General features: G+C 38.1%; 1 protein-coding gene across 1 annotated transcript in view; it reads right to left on the bottom strand.

Moving 5' to 3' along the window:
* Positions 1 to 20,534, bottom strand: part of SEPHS1 (selenophosphate synthetase 1) — a 25,425-nt gene that overhangs the window by 2,673 nt on the left and 2,218 nt on the right. The window contains exons 3-9 of the mRNA XM_023734354.1: positions 14,836 to 14,939; positions 12,690 to 12,797; positions 11,484 to 11,638; positions 10,252 to 10,342; positions 7,820 to 7,919; positions 1,832 to 2,044; positions 28 to 110 (exon numbers count right to left, since the gene is read on the bottom strand). Coding sequence (XP_023590122.1) covers positions 28 to 110; positions 1,832 to 2,044; positions 7,820 to 7,919; positions 10,252 to 10,342; positions 11,484 to 11,638; positions 12,690 to 12,797; positions 14,836 to 14,939 — 854 coding nt within the window. The remainder of the gene's footprint in view (positions 1 to 27; positions 111 to 1,831; positions 2,045 to 7,819; positions 7,920 to 10,251; positions 10,343 to 11,483; positions 11,639 to 12,689; positions 12,798 to 14,835; positions 14,940 to 20,534) is intronic.

Genomic DNA, 20,534 nt, shown 5'->3' with positions numbered 1-20,534 from the left:
CTCTACAATCCCAATAATCCATGCTTGGTGACCTTCTCCATATTTGGGAGACTTAATCTCTGCACAGAACCGAGCTGCTTGCTCCCGCGGCAAACAGATTAGAAGGCCTCCTGGCAAAGGAAAAAGAATTATCATTAGTGCTGATACTTTGTGAGCAGTTTCTCTGCCCTCTATCCTTCGAAAACACGTCTGCTACAGAGCCAAGTCCAATCAACAATTTTTGATGTGCAAGCTGCTCTTTCTGTTCAGATAAGAAGCCTGCTCCATCCTGCCTGCACCTATTTCACAGATCAAACTGCAGAGTAATTAAGAATTTCTTGGTAAGCTCTTACTATCGAAAAACAAAAAAGCAAACTTTAAACTGAAAAGGATCTATTTCTGAACCATTTAAAGCCCTGAGGGATTAAAGTATTTGGGGCCTCAATAACATAAGTGATGGCTAATTTTCCCATGTTACACTGAAGACGTATTTAAAAACAAAAGATTCAATTTCAATTTGAATTATCTTACTCTTTTAAAAAATAAGATTCAGTTTGATTCTCGACACTGGCCCCTCAATTTACAAAGAATGCTTTTTTGCATTTTGTTGGTGTGTGTGTGCTGGCCCTGTCATTATCTCCAAAATAGTAAAAAGTATAAAATAAAATTAAAAAAAAAAAACAAACTTGCTATTTCTAGCAGTTTGGACAGAAAGTTTTGTATATTTATAAGTGGAAGTAATACCCCAGGAAAAGATGTACCTTGCTTTCACAAAAAAGAGTAAAAATTTCTAACTTCTGGATAAAGAAAAGGATTTAATCTGCTGGTAACATTCATTAATTCATTCAACATTTCTTCAGCAGACTAGATGCCAGGCACTGTTCTAGCCAAACATTGAAAAACTAAATAAAAGTCCCTGCCCTCTTAGAGCTTATTTCTAGGGTTTGAAAAAAAAAAAAAAAAAACCCAGAAAACTGAAAGGTTGAAGTGTCCTCTACAAAGGCTGTGAGAGGCACAGCTTCTCCCTACTGGAGTTCTAAAAACCTAAAGCCATTCTACATGGGACTAACACATGGGCAGGCTGTGTGGTCCTCGTCCCTGCTGACACCAGAATCTTCTACAGAGCTTTTATAATTACTGATGTCTAGGATTTGATGGCAACTAACCACAACAAGCCCACCCAAGACCAATTAATTACATCAGGTTTTCTACAGGTCAGATCTAGGCATGGATATTTTTTAAATCCCCAGGTGATTCCACTCTTTTGCCAGGGTAGAAAATGACTGAGTTTTAGAGGCAAGAAAATAGGTATCAGAGAAACTAAAAGGGAAAAAAAGAACTCTTGAAAGAGGAAACAGAGGAGTTAAAAAAAAAAAAGAGAGAAAAAGGGGAAAAAAAGAAAAATAGCACCTAACAGACAAAATGTATTATCTCATTCTTAAAACAGCAATTTTAGACAGTTCTCATCAAGGAAAAATACAGCCTACTCAATGTAATCATCTACATATACTACATTTTATTTCAAATGCTAAATTTCCAATGAAAACTGAGTAAGGATTTATTTTTTCCCATAGTCTCTTTCCCTCTCACGGCATCACCATATTCCTACATCAGCAAGGCAAACACAGAAACAACTTAGAATCACGATGCTCAACCACACGTCCAATGGCAGGAGGCTGTTAACCTACAGCACTGGAGGGAACTAAAAACATTAGTTGCTAAGGAGGCCCAGGTTATCAGCACTGACCGCAGAGTGGAGTCATACTCATGTACTTGGATTCTTCTTTCTCATGGAACTTTCCGTTAGCCTCACTAGTTTAAATCCTCAGATTTGGACCTAGGATCCTTGTACCTGATGTCTCCGGGCAGGTCCCATGCATGAGGCCAAACATGTTTCCACAGGCCTTGCTCACAGCTGCCATCTTGGCCAGTACAGGGAGGTTGTGAATCACAAATGACACTTCATTCCTCTGTTGCTTGGCCAGGTTCTGTGCATGGCCCAAAATTCCAAAGCCTGTGATGTCGGTGGCTGCATGGGCATTGAACGTGTGCATGAGTCCTGCAGCTAAGAGGACAGGGGAGGCATTAGCTGGAGTAATAAATGGTGACTCTCAGGAAATGGTGACTCCTCAATTCAAATCTTACATAAGTTACTTATCTTGCTCCTCATTCTCAGGGAGATGGCGGAAAGGGACAACTAAAAATCAACAAAAACCAGAGTTAAATTCTGAAAGTTGATTTATTTCAATTTGAACCACTTAGAACAGCAGCTTCAATCATTTCCCAGTAAACTAAAAAAAAAAAAAAAACTGTATCGAGGAATTACGATCTCAATAGAAGGTAAACTTGTCAAAAACATCCTAAAATCATAGAACAGGACTTTTTAAGATTGTCTAGACTAAAATCAGGAACTCTATCTAGAAGAGAATTGCCTGAAAGGTTAGTTTTTAAAAACTTAAAACCTTCTCTCATGGAAGAAGTACTCTAGAGTGAATGCATTTTTTGGTATATTTCCTCTTTTTAGACCAATTATCTCTTTTACTTAGGTGCATTCTAAACAGAGGCACAGAAGAGAATTGGGATTTCTAGACCATTGTGCTGGCTAAGGGAACAGATATAACTAACCATTCTATTAACATATTTATACAGTCCAGTCGGGTAGTCAGAGAGGGACTTTTCAATGACATTTAATAAAGCCATCACCTGCACTGTAGCAGCTCTTCGTATGTATTATGCATTCATAGTCATGTATGAATACATAAAACATAGCATAGTATATTGATGCTTCTGTCCCTTGTTTTCACTTGATTGTATTCTCGAGGCTACAGCTCCCTAGCAGTAAAGATCCTTCTCATTCCTTTTATAGCTGCACAGTACTCCACTATATGCATGTAAAGTAAATAATTTAACCAGTCCCATACTGATAGATACTTGGGTGTGTCCTCTCTTTAGCAATTACAAACAGTGCTGCAATGACTAGCCTTGTACATATGTCATTTTACATTTTGGCCACTGGAACTTTGGGAGGGATTCCTGTAGGTAAGCCTGCTAGTTCAAAAGGTAAATTCATACGTAATTTTGCTAGATATGGCAAAATACTCCTCCGTAAGGGTCCTAACACACTGCATTCCTACAAACAATGTAAGAAAGTAAGTGTAGGGAAATCTTAAATACTCAAATATAAGGAAATCAATAACCCACATGGACAAAGCCATTACAAATCACTTTCTTTCTGTTAAACTACTTAATTTGAAGAACCAAAGCTGCAAGATTCCTTAAACAGTTTGAGTGATAGGACCAGGAACATCAATGAAACACCTACGTTTTAAATAATGAGAATATCTGAGGACATAGATTAAATTCAATTCAGCTTTAGAATATTTCATAATAGTCATAGAATACAGAAAAATTTTTGTTTTGGACTGAATTGTGTCCCTCTAAAATATGTGTTGGAATCCTAACCTTTATACCTGTGAAAGTGATCTTATTTGGCAATAGGGGTTTCTTTGTTATGTTATAATTAGATCATATCAGAGTGGGGGTGGGTTCTAAATGTGATCACTTCTGAGTTTTTAAAAACAGCAGGACACACACACACACACACACACACACACACACACACACACACGACAAATGCCATGTAAGGATCATCTACAAGCCAAAGAACCAAGAACATGTGAGACTACCTACAAGGAAGTAACTGACACAGCTGAGACCTTGATTTGGACTTTTAACCTACAGAACTGTGCAAAAATAAATTGCTGTTCTTTAAAGTCACGTACTTGTGGTATTTGTTATAGCAGCACTAGGAAATGAAGACAATTATGGAAAAATTCTTTCAAAATGAATTGTCCAAAAGTATTATCTAGTCATCAAAAATTATGCGTACTAGGATTATGTAATAATACAGCAAAAAGAACTTACTAATGTGAAATAAATCAAAGCAGACCCCAAATACATACAGAATCTATGATGACCAGCAGTATAAAACAACAACAGTAAAACACAACTCCACCTCCAACCAAGCACAGAAAAAAGCCTGGAAGAATACACCATTCAGTGGGATGATGGACAATTTTTTTCCACTTTTCTCCATTTTCTAAAAACTTTCTAAAATGAGCATATACTTCTCTTACAGTAAAAAAAATACACACAAATAGTTATGTAAATAAAATAAACACAAAGAGAAGACATTTAAAAATTTTTTGAATGCAGTATACTATTGTGAAGTGTGGCACTATCTGAAAAGCTAAAGGAGGACCAATCTCTTACATATGGGTATCAGAAGCCCTGCACAAGGAAGTTCAGGGCAGTAACTCAATTAGAATAATAATTTAGTGGAAAATTATACAGTGGTGAAAATGAACGAACTACGGTTACACGTTAACAACAACAAAAAAAAAACCCACTGCCATCAAGTCAATTCCGACTCATAGTGACCCTACAGGACAGAACAGAACTGTCCCACAGGGTTTCCAACGAGCGGCTGGTGGATTCAAACTGCCAGCCTTTTGGTTAGCAGCCAAACTCTTAACCACTGCACCACAACAGCTACACATTAGCAGGGATCAATCTCAGAAACATTAAAATGTTGGATGAAAACAGCAAGAAAAACACACTCATGTATGAGTCTATTTTTATGAAGTTAAAAATGTAAAACTTACTTAGTTAGGGATACAATCCTGTATGATAAAAAATATTTTAAAATGCAAGAGAATGATAATACACAAAATTCAGAAAAGTGGTTCCCATAAGAGGGGAATGAAGGTGATGGGATCTGAGAGGGGCACCTCTGAGGCGTCAAGGGCCATGTTCTACATCTTACACGGAATTTCTTACATTTCTATTTCTTAACTGGGTCTTGTATTGCTATTCTTTAAGCCCTGCATGTTTTTTTTTTTGAAGAATTTTTTAAAATTGTACTTTAGATGAAGGTTTACAAATAGTTTCTCATTAAACAGTACACATATTGCCCTATGACAACAGTTAACAACCCCACGACCTGTCAACACTCTCCCTTTCTCAACCTTGGGTTCCCTTTTACCAGCTTTCCTGTGCCCTCCTGCCTTCTAGTCCTTCTCCCTGGACTGTTGTGCCCTGTTAGTCTCATTTTGTTTTATGGGGCTAGCTAATCTTTGGCTGAATAGTGAACCTTGGGAGTGACTTCATTACTGAGCTAAAAGGGTGGCCATACCCGCAGAGTTTCTCCAGTCTCTGTCAGGCCAGTAAGTCTGGTCTTTTTTTGTGAATTAGAATTTTGTTCTACATTTTTCTCCAGCTCTGTCCAGGACCCTCTGTTGTCATCCCGGTCAGAGAAGTCAGTGGTGGTAGCCAGGCACCATCTAGTTGTACTGGACTCAGTCTGGAGACCGTGGTAGTTGTGGTCCATTAGTCCTCTGGACTAATCTTTTCCTTGTATCTTGTTTTTCTTCATTCTCCCTTGCACCCGAAGGGGTAAGACCAGTGGAGTATCTTAGATGGCTGCTCACAGGCTTTTAAGCCCCAGACGCTACTCACCCAGGTAGAATGTAGAACATTTTCTTTATAAACTGTGTTATGCCAATTGAGCTAGATGTTCCCCAAGACCATGGTCCCCACAGCCCTCCACCCACCTGCATATATTTTTTAATATTCTTTTTTACCTACTATCTTAAAAAAAAATTTTTTTAATAAAAAAACAGAGTGGCAGACAAGATAATGTCAGAAAAGTCTCTTCACATTTTTAAGTAACTTTAAGATCACAGTATTAGACAAGATCTTTTAAGGTCCTCTAGGTCGAAGAATAATTGAAGAATTCATGGCTTAAATATGACATATACTTGGTTCAAAGTCATTTGAGGGAAATTGAAGAATAGAAGAGACAAAGTGCATTCAAATCCATTTCTGATTTCTGGTTAAGGGAATCTCAAGGAAGTAACTGAAGAGCAATTTTTTTAGGACAAAATTCTTGAACTTCATCAGATACCCCTGAAGTTCCAATACAGGACGCCACACAACCCAAGTCTTTTAGTAAAACATGTGATTAATGATGAGAGAAACAAAATTAGTATTTCCAGGATAAAAACTGTAGATAAACTTCAATCACTAGCATATGTAGATAGAAACTCTGGTGTCATAGAAAGAGCACAATTTTTGGAGTTAGACTTGGGTCTGAGCAAAGCATCTGTCATGTATCTCTTATACACACATTTCCTTTTCTGCAAAGAGGGATAACAAGACCCAACCCACAGGAGCACTGAAAAGAAAACGTCCATGAAATACCTAGAAGAATAAACAGCACACGGTATATACAAAACTCACCCACTCAATCCATATTTAATGAGCACCTACTATGCGTCCTTCACTCTTCTAAGTGCTGGGGATATCGCAGTAAGCAAAACAGACAAAAATCCCTGCCCTCTTGAGCTTTCATTCTAAATGTTGGTTCACTTCCAAATCATTTACACAGAGCAAACCACAGAAATGCTTCTCTGGAAACGTTCCTCTGGCACGTCAGAGTTTAGGACTTCAAAAGACCTGCGAAAAGTGCTTCCTTCTTAATTATAAAACATACCTGGTACTTTCTATACATGCATGAGAGTCAGTAAAAGCAGTGAGTATAAATGCTTAAACTATCTCAAGTGATTCCCCTGGAAGCCATGCTGCTTTCTATATGAGTTCTGGCTCTTGAACTTTCCTATTGTAAACTTTTAAAACTCTTAGGATACAGTAAAAATATTGTTCAATTACTCTGTACATTACTATGTACAAAGTCTGTGACATGGCCTCCAGTTCTTACTAAATCATTAAGAGAAGAAGTAGAATATAATGCTTAACAGCATTATGAGCAGAGGCAGATCTGGTTTCAAATCCTGAGTCCATCACTTACCAGCTATGTGACCTTGGGCAAGTTACTTAATCTCTCTGTAAAATGGTAACAGCAGCTTCTTGTCATAAGAATTAAGTGAGAAAGTATGTCAAGTTCTGACACATAATAACTACAAATAAATGGCAATCACTAATACTACTTTTTATCAATACTACAAAGCTAGGACGAGAAAGAAAATGTAAAGAAAAAATTTATGACATGAATGTAATTACTCATTTATATACCAAATCCAGAAATTAAAAATATAGTGATGTTAACACCTTAAGTTAATAGTTAATAAATAAGTCAAATACTTCTGCAAACATGCAACATGTTTTACATCTTTATTGGGACACAGAGAAATTCAACACTGCCCATAAACAGAGAAATTTAGAGTTGGAAGGAACCAAGAGAAAATATAACCTAAATTCTCCATTTCAGAGATTCAGAAATTCCTTAATTCACCCATATTTACTTTGCTTCTACCCTGTTCTTGCACCGTCCTCATTGTCAGGGATTCTAGGCCAGATGGGCAGTAAAGATGCTGATAACAGCCTCAGTGTCCTGGAGAACTCCAAGCGCACAGAGGGAGAGAGAGCGGGTTAAAACACATTCATGACCTATTCTAACATACTGTTTAATTAAGCATTAGCCATTTATTTTCTCTAATACAAGTTACAATTAATGCTCATCTCTGCCAAGAAAACACAACGTATTTGGATTCCCATTAATGATCTATGGAACCCGAACCCAGTACCAATAGAAGAGGGTCGGCAAACCGAGGTTAGGGACCAAATCCAGCCCGTGGCCCCTTTCGGTAGGCCCTCAGCTAAGAATGATTTTTTTTTACATTTTAAAGAGTTGTAAAAAAAATAAAATCAATATGTAATCGAGACTATATGGCCCACAAAGCCTAAAGTATTTACTATCTTCGTCCTTTTCAGAAAGTTTGTCAACACTTGCAACAGAAGAGTCCTCCCCGGCCCCTTATACCTGTTCTGTTGAGCCTTGCCATATTCATCATTGCTTCTTGGTATGCCAACTCTACGTCTTCCTGGGTAACCACTAGTTTAATTTTATTCCATTTTTCAGGCTAATAATAGGAACATAAGCGAGGGAAAAAAAGAGGGGAAAATGTCATTAATCTTTACTTCTAACCACGGACAAAAGAAGTACATTTTTTCCTACTCATCTTTTCTGGCAAGTTTTATGCATCTAGTTTTGTACAGAGTTAAGTTTTCTAAATTTTTTTTGTGCCTATTATTAATAGTTTTGAATGCCCTTTGGTTCTCCTTCCATATCCTCTATAAAGCTGGTAGCTTTTATCTTTCATATTATAGTTACGCTTTTACTAACTTTAGCTGAATTCTGGGATCAAGTCATCTTGATGGCAAAATAAATGCAAAAACAATCTCGACTGCATGCACACCAAGAGAGTCTTGGGTAACCACAAAGGTTATGATCCAAGTAAGGAGAAAAAAAGTCTTTTCCTTTTTTCCTCAGTCTGATTTTCGAACAATCTAGCAGAGGTATCTTCCCATCTACTCTCACACAGCAACATGGAACACAAAACTCCCAAGACAGTGAGATCTATGCGAGGGCTAAAGAACTAGAGCTATCACGATGCTTAGTTTATGACACACCATCATCACTAATCCATTAATAGCCCTTTCATTCATTCATTCATTTTTTTAATAATATAATAATTAACCAACCGCCCAATGCAACAACTGTTGTTGTTGTATGCTGCTGAGTCAATTCTGACTCATAGCTAACCTACAGGACATAGCAGAACTGCCCCATATAGTTTCTTAGGCTGTGATCTTTATGGCAGCAGACTGCTGTCTTTGCTCCTGCGGAGCAGCTGGTAGGTTTGAACCACTGACCTTTTGGTTAGCAGCTGAGTGATCAGCCACTGTGCCATGAGGGCTCCTATGCAATAACTAGACATTAGCAATAACCTCCTATGTGCTCCCCCTTGTAGCAGCACCCTGTTTCTCCCCTAGACATAACAACTATTCTGAATTTTGTGTTTATCATTCTTCTGCCTTTTAAAAAATAGTACTCACACACACACTGATGTCTAAACAACATACTCTTTGGTTGTTTCTGACCTTTATAAAAAGGGTATTGTGTTGTTACATAATCTTTGGGACTTGATTTTTTTTAACTCAGAGCATTTAAAAAAAATAAAAAAGAACTGATTAAAAAGAAGTAGTGTCAAGTTGGGGATGGGGAGGACAGAAGAATTCCAAACCACCTCATCTTTGATACCCCTTTGCCTAACCTGCCCTCCAGCTTCCCTGCTAAATTACTCAGACCTGGGTAGTTGCATTGGAAAGTGACTGTGGATTATTCCCCTGTAATGGCTTTCCAATCTGATTTCCAGATGTCAATACTGGATGCAGGAAATCTCTCCATCATAATCAGATGAAGGGGTTAAAATAACTAAAGAATGTGGCAGCCTGAGAGAATTACTCTACTATATCAAGTTAAGATAAACCTGGATGACAAACTGTATAAAATTATGTGCTCTTCCTTTTCAATTGTTTCTCAGGACTCATAGTTTTAGATCACAGTTGTAGAAATTAAAAGTGCCAAGATATGTGAAAGTATACTACAATCTTAATAATTTGTGAGTTGTTACAGCAATAAAAAAAAAAGATAAATGAAGTATGATTATGGCTCAGTGGGAAAGTGACTCAGGAGAAATGTCTTTGTATTCTAGATACATTCTTCACACAAAAATTACACATCAACATGTTCTGAGTTACTAATCAGTTTAAAAAGACAAAACTACCAAACAAAAACAACAAAAAAACCCCGTAACTAAAATAATTTAAATGGTCAATAACCTTAGCTTCATTTTATACCCAAAACATCACATTTTTCACAAATTCTCCTCCATATTATTTCTTCGTGCTGTTTAAGATGTGAAAAATACCAAATAAACAGACAAAACAAAATAAACAGACAAAACCTAATGCCCTGCCCTCCCAAACTCTTTCTATAAAATCTTTGAAACCCCAGGCTGGGACATATTTCATGCACTCAATATATGAAACTTCCAATCACTAGAAGAATAGAGACAATTCCTAGGATTTCTGAAAGGACTGAACCGATATGAAACTCCATGGTAGTAAAACCAATGGACCCCATTTTTAAAAGACAAACTGATGACATTCAGACATTCTAAATCTTAAATATGGTAAATTAAGTCCAAGGAGGAGTTACTTTATGGAAGTGACACTTACTTCAGAAGTGGATATAACACAAGTAGACTAAAGAGATTTATCTTTGAACTGACATACAATGTGAATGACTCTTTTCTCCAAACCCTCTAACGAAAAATATCCATGATCCTGAAAAATTATTGCTTCACTCTCCCTCCCCACCTCCAAAATAACAAAAAGTGGTTTACTTACGATATCCAGCCACTGGTGCACAGCTACTGCCACCTGCGTACCCAGCGGTTTCGTCAATACAAGCACATCTCCAGGCACTGCATTATCTGGCCTGAAGAAAAGGAAAAGGGCGTTTTCTAGTCAAATTAACCAAAGAAATAAATTCCTTATCATTAAACTAGAAGAAAAATTCTGTTAAAAACACATTTGTACAAACACTTACTTAAATCTAAGCCAACTGCCACCCTGTACTAGCATCTTGCTACTGAGGCTATTGCTGGAACAAAACATTATAAGAAAACTGATACACGAGAAACTAATTTTCCAAAAACAGAAATGTCTTTCAATTTGAATCATTCATACCTTAAAGCTGATACGTTCTTGGACTTCACTGGTTATGTGCAACCTAAGAATTTATACAACATATCGACAAACCAAGCGTGATAAAATTATTGGGTTATTGTTAAGCTTTAGGGTATTTCTTTTTTTTTCTTCCTAATAAAAGATAATTACACATATAGGCTCATTCATTTTTTATGAAGTAAACAGTCAAAAAATTCATTTAAGTTTGTTTTACTATTTTTTTTTTCCTCTCCAATTTTTAGCTATTACTAAGTTCTTTTTCTACTGGAAAGCTGGAATGGGTGAGACTGATGGACTTTAGGATCTTTGTCCTATGTAAGTGGAAAGTTTGAGAACTACCAACATAAAACAGAAAAAGAAAATCTTGATTTAAGTCAAATGCGTGATCCTTAAAGAAAAGCCGCCAGATAATCGTTCTAAAAGGAGCTTCCACAAATTGAAAAATGGGCAAAAGACATGAACACATGAAACTATGTTCAACCTTACTCTTAAGAAAAGTGCAAATTAAAAATACCAAACAGACTGGCAAAGACCAAGAAGCTTCTTAAAACATGGTGTTGGTTAGGGTGTGGGGAAATTGGTTCAGATTTAGTGGGCCAACTGTATGGCTTTGTGAATTATAAAGTTTTTGGAAGGACCCTGGTGGCACAACGGTTAAATGCTCGGCTGCTAACCCAAAGGCTGGTGGTTTAAACCCATCCAGCAATTCTATGGAATAAAGACCTGGTGATCTGCTACCATAAAAATTACATCCTAGAAAACCCTTTGGGGTAGTTCTGTCGCATGGGATCTCTATGACTCAAAATCAACTCAGTGGTACCCAACAACAACAAAGCTACTGAGAGAGAGACACCAACCAGCCAGGTGACATGAAAGAAAAACCAACTTACATGATAAATTCGTTGGGCTGGCAGACAGTTGTAGCGACTCCTCCCAAAACAATCCAGGGGTTTAATACTGTTTGGCCACCTGTTACAGACGTCCCAGCTTCCTCTGCCGCATCTTTAAAACCCTGTATAATTAGGGGCATCACTTTATCCCTTTCCTAAGGTTTAAAAGGACACAAATTAAAAGTCAAGTAATTCAGTTCACAACCCAGGAAAGAGTTTACACTTGTAGCTATAAACAGGATCGTGAAATCCTGAGTAAGTCCTGAAAGTTTACAAAAAGGGCAGGGGGCAACAGACACTGGAAACATTTTACAGTATGACCATTTTATCAAATGCTGGAAGATGTTCTAGGTTACAATGTGAATGAAGCCCAGACAACAGAGAAGTCAAAACAGTAACGTGACTGGCTCCACAAGACTGCCTCTAAATCTGAAGCAGCTATTAATTAAATGGTTATTAAGAATCACAAGACCAGCTTAATATGTGTACACATCCCTTCCCCAAAATGGCTTTACATCTAACCAAGGAGAACAAACACTGGTTGAGGGCTGTGCTGGTAATTCATGCCAAGAAAGCCCTCACCGATGTCACTGTGCACAACAGATGACCAACTCACACATTCACGTCAGGGTAGAGAAGGGCCTCCTGGAAAGACAAACTTTTCTGGGGGGACAAAAACAAGTACCTGTCCAAAATAACCTAAATGGTATTTCATCTCCGGAACAAAGAACAGGTACAAGTAGGAAGGATGTGGACATGTTGCCAGCTGATAGCCCTCATTACTGTCTACACCAGTCAAATAACCAAAAAGAAGGGTCTCCACCCCTCTAAGTTGCATCTGCCCCTGGATCTATCCGTAAGGCTATCCCCAGTCCACTGACCTACTGCTAATGGACTATCACTATGACCTAAGCCTTATTTAAAACAAATAAAAAACAATGTCTTGGTTCAGTCCACCCAGGAGAGAGAAAGATAAGCAGGTGGTAGAAATGAAAAGGTGAACAAGGTCAGACTCTCATTTTAATTTACTGGTAACTGCTAAAACATGGAAGCCAGAAGGACTACTGGAAACCATCCAGCCTGGGCCTACTGGAAACCATCTACCCTGGGCTCCTTACTTCACAGATGGGAAACAAAGGTCTAACCAGTCAAGTGGTGCAACCAATACAGCATGAATAGTCTGTACTGGAAAGATCTCTTACTTACCCTGTCAGTCATTTTATTGCTAATTCCAAGGAGCATCAGCATGTTGTCACATTCTGTGACTCCCATTGCGTAGAGGTCACTGAGGACATTGGCACATGCTATCCTGCCCTGGGGAGAGAGGGGGGGATGTGAGAAAGCACAACTGGGGATTTCCCAAAAGCAGGCCTATGTAATTCCCAAGAGCAGGCCTATGTAGGGGCCTTCGAGAACTCAGGGGCTTTCCAGGAATGGCAGCTACTGGACTTGGTCCTGACCTGCTGTGATCGGAAGACTAGTAACCTTTCCTTAATCACAGAACCACTGCATCATTCATTATGTGTCAGGTGTTCCTGTTACCCTCTCCTTTCCGGCATAGAACCAAGAATGTATATGCTCTTCCCCACGGTCAATACTAGAAGTCTGCAATTTGGATGTGACCAGCGGTCAGGGGAGAAGCAACGCTGGATATGATAGTTTAGGATGAAGAGCTATGGAGTGAGAACGTTTGAAAACAACTGTCCTAAAGTAAACCAGGAAATAGCCACTTATCCTAAACAGATCCAAGAAAATGTTGACTTAAATTTTATTTTACTGGTTATAGAGAAGGTGACAGTTTTTATGCATTCAGGTTGAGAAATTTTTCAGCTTCCTTCCAAGGCTGTAGGAGATAAATACGATAATCATTCTGTTTGAGAAACAAAAACACAGCAGAAATAAAAACCACGTAAGCCTGAAGTTGGATTGTTTTCGAAAGAAAAAGAGAAGCATTTTCTAGTAAAATATATCATCTTACTAGGAACTTTAACATAATATTCAATAAATATGTGGTAACAGATTTTTATATTGCTATTTGAGATTTTTTAAATATAAGTTGCCTTGTCTATTGTTTTTTCTTCAACAGTAAAGGAGAAAATAAATTTTTCCTCTGACATTAGGCTAACCAAACTTCAAAGTATTATCATTTTCAACAGTCACTTAATTGCTTGCTTATATTTTCCTATGAATTCATGGTAGATCAGCAATGCAACTCAACAGCCTTCCAGACCCATTTTAACAGTACCAAAGCCTAATCAACATGCCAGCAGGTGGTTTGCAACTTGGAAATGCCAACCACTGGTCAGGGTGCAGCAACTTACTGCCCCTCCTGTTCTGGACTCTCAGATTCTCTTAAGAGATGCTGGAAAAAAACAGGATGAATTCTGGTTCTAGCCTTCTTTGATCCCCGGTCAGGTGGAACACTGTAGTGTGGCACACCTGCCCATCCTCCAGAGTATTGCTCCAGAGTAGAGAACAGATGGATGTGTGGAGAGAAAACAGGTTTCTAATAACCTGTTTACTTATCTCCAGCACCAGAGAGACGAACACCTCCTTCCCCCCATTTAGCTGCCTCATGGCCTAAGGACAGTCCCTGTACACAGCTTGATCTGTGTCCTTGCCACACAGGGCATCTGGTATTTTATAACAAAAGGGATCTTCCCAATCTCTTCATTGGCTCCTCTTGGCTGGCAGGTGGTAGGGTTAAGGTTGGTAGATTAAAGGGTTGCTGGCTGCAACCACGTATTGAACATTTGAAAATATATATCTAAGCAGTGCATGATCAGGAGCTAGGAATTTTAATTCGATGGTTCAGATATATATTATACACAGTTGTATATAACACAATTGGGGGGGAGGGGCGGAGGAAGTGACCAGATTATCCTAATCATATTTTGTGATGAGATGCTAAGTTCCTTTATTTCTGGAAGGAAACGTCCAGGATCCATTCTTTTAGAGTATGTTAACATCTCCAGCCTGAAACACAGGAGCGGTGGAGTTTACAAATGTCAAAGAAAGGTACAAGAAAGAAGAAAACTACAAAAATGCTCGTCAACAGACATTCCACTACAACATTAGGTGTTCTTATATGCACAGACATATACTCAGATACAAAGCAGCAGAGGCACTTCCTTGCTTCTACTTTAAGTGCTTTACGTATAGGAAAATGTGAGCAGAGGATATATCAATTTGTTGCAAAAGTGGGGATCAAGCCATCATTATACCCCAGCGAGTACAATTTGGATATGGCAAAAACAAAAACAAAACAAAAAAACCCACACATACAAAACCCCAACTACAAACAAAAAATGAACAAGCAGTTTCAGATGAGAACACATTTGGTCAAACTTACCATCATGTAAGGGTCATCTACAATAGGGTAAATGTAATCTGTGGTCTGAACCAAGGAAAGACCACCATGCCTCAAAGGAATGACACAGGTATCCATTCCAATCCCTGTAAAGATGGAAATCATCACCATCATCCAAAAATGTAAAGGAAAGGCCACTTCATTTTTTACAATCAGTGCTCTCACTAGGAAGAGTTTTGTGCATGGAACACTGCACCCTGCCAACGTGGCAATGCGTTTGATATCAAGAAGCGTAACTGAAACAAATGTGAAACATAACTAGCTTAAGAGAGAAATTAAGAATAAAAATTTGTTAGTCGTCGAGATTCAATTTCAATGAGGCACAATTTTTAGACTTTAATGATACCTTGAATAAAACTTTTCCTTTGTATTACTATGTCCTGTGACTGACACCATACAGAATTTCAAAGGTAAGAAAAGTATAAGTGGAACCAGGGTTATTCTATCTAGTTACTTTGAGTAAATCTTCAGGCATTATTCTCTTTTCCCAACCGAGAATCTGTAAAATACTTTACACATACAAAATGCTATTATTACTTTTACATTTTATCAAAAATGAAAATGATAAAGCTAGAAAAGGATCCATAAATTCCAATCCTACATAAAATGTGCATGGCATAAAAGCTTTGGCACCTATGTGATCTATTTATTACACCGGTTCCCAAAACCATTTTTAAAGAGGAACTCTCAAAATTCCATGTTATTCCTCTAGTGAAAAAACTTAAAAATGCCACCTTTACTAACTTATAATATGAACAAGAACTGGCCTAAAGTTTACCTTCTGTCCATTAATTTTTTTTTCCTAAACAAGTCTGTGAAAAAAAATTTCAATTTATTAAAAGTAGTTTCTAAACATTTAGAAAGATGGGCTAACTAGAAATAATTCCTTCTTTATGAAATCAGTTTTGTAGTCCAGACTAGCCACTGTATGCTACATTTCTTTAAAAAATAGCCCGTAATGCAGACATTTTACAAGTAAACTGAATATGCCTCTCTTAAAACGATGCCTTTCTGCACTCTTATGAGGTATTTCAACTTTGCAGTCAAACAACCCAAAGGCAGAAAATAAATTAGGATGAAGTACAAAAAGGAAGCAAGTGGACTCTACCCTCTAAATTCTAAATGAAGGAAGAATAAATGTCTGAATTGCACTAAAAGGAATACATGTGCCCCCTTCATAATTTGCATAAACAAAACTACTAGGGGTACAACTCCTTCAGTACCACAATGACGACATACCCAGTAGAGGCTGGGTCACGGAGGCACCTGATTTTTCCTGGTCTTGGTCCATTATTAATAACGGAAAGATAAAAAAACAGGTTTAATGAAAAGCCAGACATTGTGAATACAGGCTGGTTTTTTACCAAACTAGATGGCAAAGCAAAAACTCTTGGTAAAAGATCCAGCCAGGGAACTGAGAATTTCGTTTTAGAATGGCAAGTCTCACAAATTTGGGACAATGAAACACACTTTATTAATAATCAGTTTTCATTTGTATTAGATAAGACTGTGTCCGATAATTCATCTAAACAGAGTATATGTTCACAACCTCTGAGAAACTTCATCTAACAATATTCCATAGCACTTAACAATAAATAGGGCAAGACCCACACTTTAACTCATAAGGATTCTCCCTAAATTGATAACATCAATAACTGGTTATTCTGAGCATATTACAGTCATCCCTCAGTATCCATGGGGGATTGGTTCCCAGATCCCCACTGATACCAAAATCCGCAGATGCTCAAGTCTCTTATATAAAATGGCATGGTATTTTCATATAACCTACGCACATCCTCCTGTATACTTTAAATCATCTCTGGATTACTTATAATACCTAATACAATGTAAATGCTACGTAAACAGTTGTTTCACCATAACTGAAGACTTGCTCTGGAAGGCAGCCTTTCTCTTCTCTGAGTTTCTGGAGCTCTTCTAGGAACGCTGATACTGCCTGGGCATCAGCTGAGGCCGAGTCATCTGTGACGTTTAAGTTCTTGAGGCTATGGCACTTTACAGAGCTAGCTAGCCATCCCTTATTAGCCTGACACTCCTTCCTCTAGCTCTCCTCAACTCACTCACATTTAGCTTTTAAGGGACTGCTTTGGCCACTTCATTGTTATACAGGAACCATTTCACAGAACATAAGGTGCACACAACACAAGTAGCAAATGAACGAGACGCGAGGTGAACAATGCTCAAACAAGAAGTGCTGGAGAGAGACTGAGGAGCTGTGAAATGGCGGGAGGCTACAGCAGGGTGTGCCTACACATCACTGCATCACGTGGATTCAGCGCACTGCTCAGCGTGCGACAAATTCAAGTTTTGCTTTTTGGGAAACTTCTTTATTTCCCCTCAAATATTTTTGACCTGAGGTTGACTGAATCTGTGGAGGTGGAACCCGTGGAAATGGAGGGCTGACTGGAAAGTCATGAAATAGTTTTCTTCTGGCTGTTCATTTAAAACTAGAGGAATGTAGAATAAGACATTAAAAATAGCTGCTGAACGTTAGCTTTAAATGTTTCTAATTTGGGTAATTTTAAATTTGGATGAAATAAATTTGATTTATAAAGCACTTTATTTCTAGTTCTATGTAGCAAGTTCTTTCATCAGAGCATTTTAATGATGATTCTTGAGTGTGTTCCTAGGGCAAGCAGCTCACATTATCCACATTTCTCTTTCACTACCATGGCACAACTATCTATTAGAACGAGGGTCTACAGCTGCACTCTCCAACACGGCAGTCACTACCACATGCAGCACTGAGAACTTTGAAATGTGCTGTAGTACATATCAGATTTTGAATGCTTAATACAAAAAAAGAACATGTCATTAATAATGTCTTATATTAATTACACATCAGAATATTTGTACACGATTAAATAAAATATATTAAAATTAATTTCACCTCGTTTATTACGTTTTTTAAAAAATGTAGCTCCTAGAAAATTTAAAATTGCATACGTGGCTTGCGTATTTTCTTTGGACAGTGTTGGTCTACAGTGATTGATTTACAAATCACCTACTGAGTTACAAGGAAGAAAGAGGAGGTGAGCACCTGAGAAGGGCCAGGGGCCTTAAAAAACGAGGGTACCAAATTAAAGGGAGAGGCAGTCCAGGTAAGAGACAAGTGGGAAGAGAAGACAATGCTATAATGAGAGAGAAGCCTCAGCCACCAGACTGAGCAATTCAAATTTAATTAACAGTAGACGACGGGCAATCCTAGAAGATTTTTGGCAAGACTGAAACTGTCCATCAAGAAAAACAACCCATATCATCATACTACCAATAGCAATCAATACTTCATAGCTCTTAAATACTAGCAACATATGTACCACGTTCTAAAACATACTTACTTGAACATTTCTTTAGTGACAATATATCTAGTAAGTGTGTATACATTTAAAAGCTGTTACAGTTCACCCTTCAATTAATACTATCTTAGAAAAAAAATAAAACTAGATAAATACATGCAAGTATGCAGGTAATATATATCCACATAAAACCAAAAAACCCATTGCTGTCAAGTCAATTCCAATTCATAGCGACCCCAAGTATTACAGAGTAGAACTGTTCCACAGGGTTTTCTCGGCTGTAATCTTATGGAAGCAGATCACTGAGCCTTTCTTCTGCAGCACTGCTGGGTGGGTTCAAACCACCAACCTTTAGGTTAGCAGCTGATCATAAACCACTTGTACCACCCAGGGGTCTCTCTCTCTCTCTATATATACACATACATGTATATTATGTGGGTACAGATACACATGGTACACATACACATACACAGACATGCAGATAATTTCTGGTACTTACAATAATCTCAAACAGGAAGTGAGGCTCAGGAGGGTTAAGTAACAGTCCAAAGTCAAAAAGCTAGTGATTGTGTCAGGATATGTATCCAGATGGGATTCCAGAGCAAGGTTTTAGTCACCGAGATACACCACTTCTGTACTAGGTTTAATACTATGCTTCCTTCAGTGTCCACTTGCCTGCAACCTGGGATCTGTCTACCTCAAGGGAATGTCATGGATGCAAAATTTTGTGGATATGTGTTTTTCTTGGAAAGGGTCTACAGCTGTCAGACAACCGTCTTTTTCTGCCATTGCTGGGAGTTATGGCTAAAGCAGCTCCTCTCTTCACTTCTAACACATTTAGACTTAGAATCCAAATGACAAGCAGTATGGTGGTAGGTGAAAGAATTGTAAGATGTAGATTCCAGGTCCAACATGAGTCCTGATCCCTGACAATGTGACACGGCATGGGTTATCTAACCTTCTTGAGCTTCATGGGGCTGCTGGAAGGAGCAAATGATCCAATCTATATCAAAGTCCTTAAGGGGGCAAGGCATGGACCAGGTGCTCAACAGGACCACTGCGGGGAAGTTATAAATAGAAACTGTTACTTTATCCATAAGGTTTTTATTTATTTTTGCCCACTGACTAATTTATTTCTATTGACGAAGTTGTCAAAGCACTTTCTCAGTATATTATTTCTCAACAAAATAAGCTGCCATCTAAAATTCAGCTCATTCACGTGGTATTTCACCACAGCTTAGACGTCAGCTAAGCAAGAAAAACTGTATTCAAACTGAGCTCCTGGGGGTTCTGCAGGCCTCCAGAGTACACAGTATGTCTTCCTCCCTCCTTACCAAAGCAACTCTGTTTTTATTTGCTTTAGGTATTGGGAAAGAAAAGAGTACTCTGGGTTCAACACCAATGTTGTAAGACAGGGCTTTACAACAAAATAATGAGCAAAAATAAATGAAGTGAAAACCTTATGTAAGAGCTAATCAAGTCACACCATAACTACATAATACCCAAACTCCCAGAACATACATCAAACTCTCAAAAGGCAAAGTGATCACTTGTCTTGCATCATGTAGTTAACAAGCTGTACAATTAAAAGCGAATAAGCAGTATCCCAATAGCCTAAAATTTCTTTCTGAGCTCTATATTTGGGAAAAGGCAAACTGCTAATAACATCTGGAATTCAGTAAAGGAAAAACAAAACAAAACAAAAAAACACTGCTCTTAATTTCAGACAATGTCCTGGGGGTCAAGCACAGATTCAGTCCAGTCTTCTACTCCCGTTCTGTGAGTCTGGAGAAGTTTTCTTTCCTTTTTTTTTTCTTGAGGAGCTTTTCAAATAACACATATTGCAAAGCACCCCCCACGCTCCCTCTCTGACTCAATCACAGCTCTCTAAGTACTGCACAATGATGCCTTAAGCACCGAGGGCAATGAAGAGAATGGAAACATTTTAGGGATAATGTTAGGATAAAGGAGCCCTGGTGGCGCAGTGGTTGAGACTTCAGCTGCTAACCAAAAGATCAGCAGTTCAAATCCACCAGGTGCTCCTTGAAAACCCTATGGGGCAGTTCTACTCTGTCCTATAGAGTCGCTATGAGTTGGAATCAACTCGACGGCAACGGGGTTTTTTTCTTTTGTTAGGATAAAGGCATACGGAGTTTCTGCATAATCCTGAAGTAGCCAGAAAATTTCATCAAATAAAAATGTTTTTACAGTAATATAACTGCACAGTTACTAGTTTTAAAACTGTCAGAGTACATTTCTCGATGCTTTTCAAGTTCTTCCTCCAAAAACGTTCCAATAACACAACAGGTATCACTGTTTTGCTGTTTGAATCCGTCTCAGCAAAATTAAAAAAAAAAAAAAAAAAAG

Source organism: Trichechus manatus, unplaced genomic scaffold, assembly GCF_000243295.1.
Source record: "Trichechus manatus latirostris isolate Lorelei unplaced genomic scaffold, TriManLat1.0 scaffold00067, whole genome shotgun sequence".
Classification (NCBI taxonomy): Eukaryota; Metazoa; Chordata; class Mammalia; order Sirenia; family Trichechidae; genus Trichechus; species Trichechus manatus.
The sequence above is the reverse complement of the archived record's forward strand: the minus strand, read 5'-3'. Positions and strand labels throughout refer to the sequence as shown.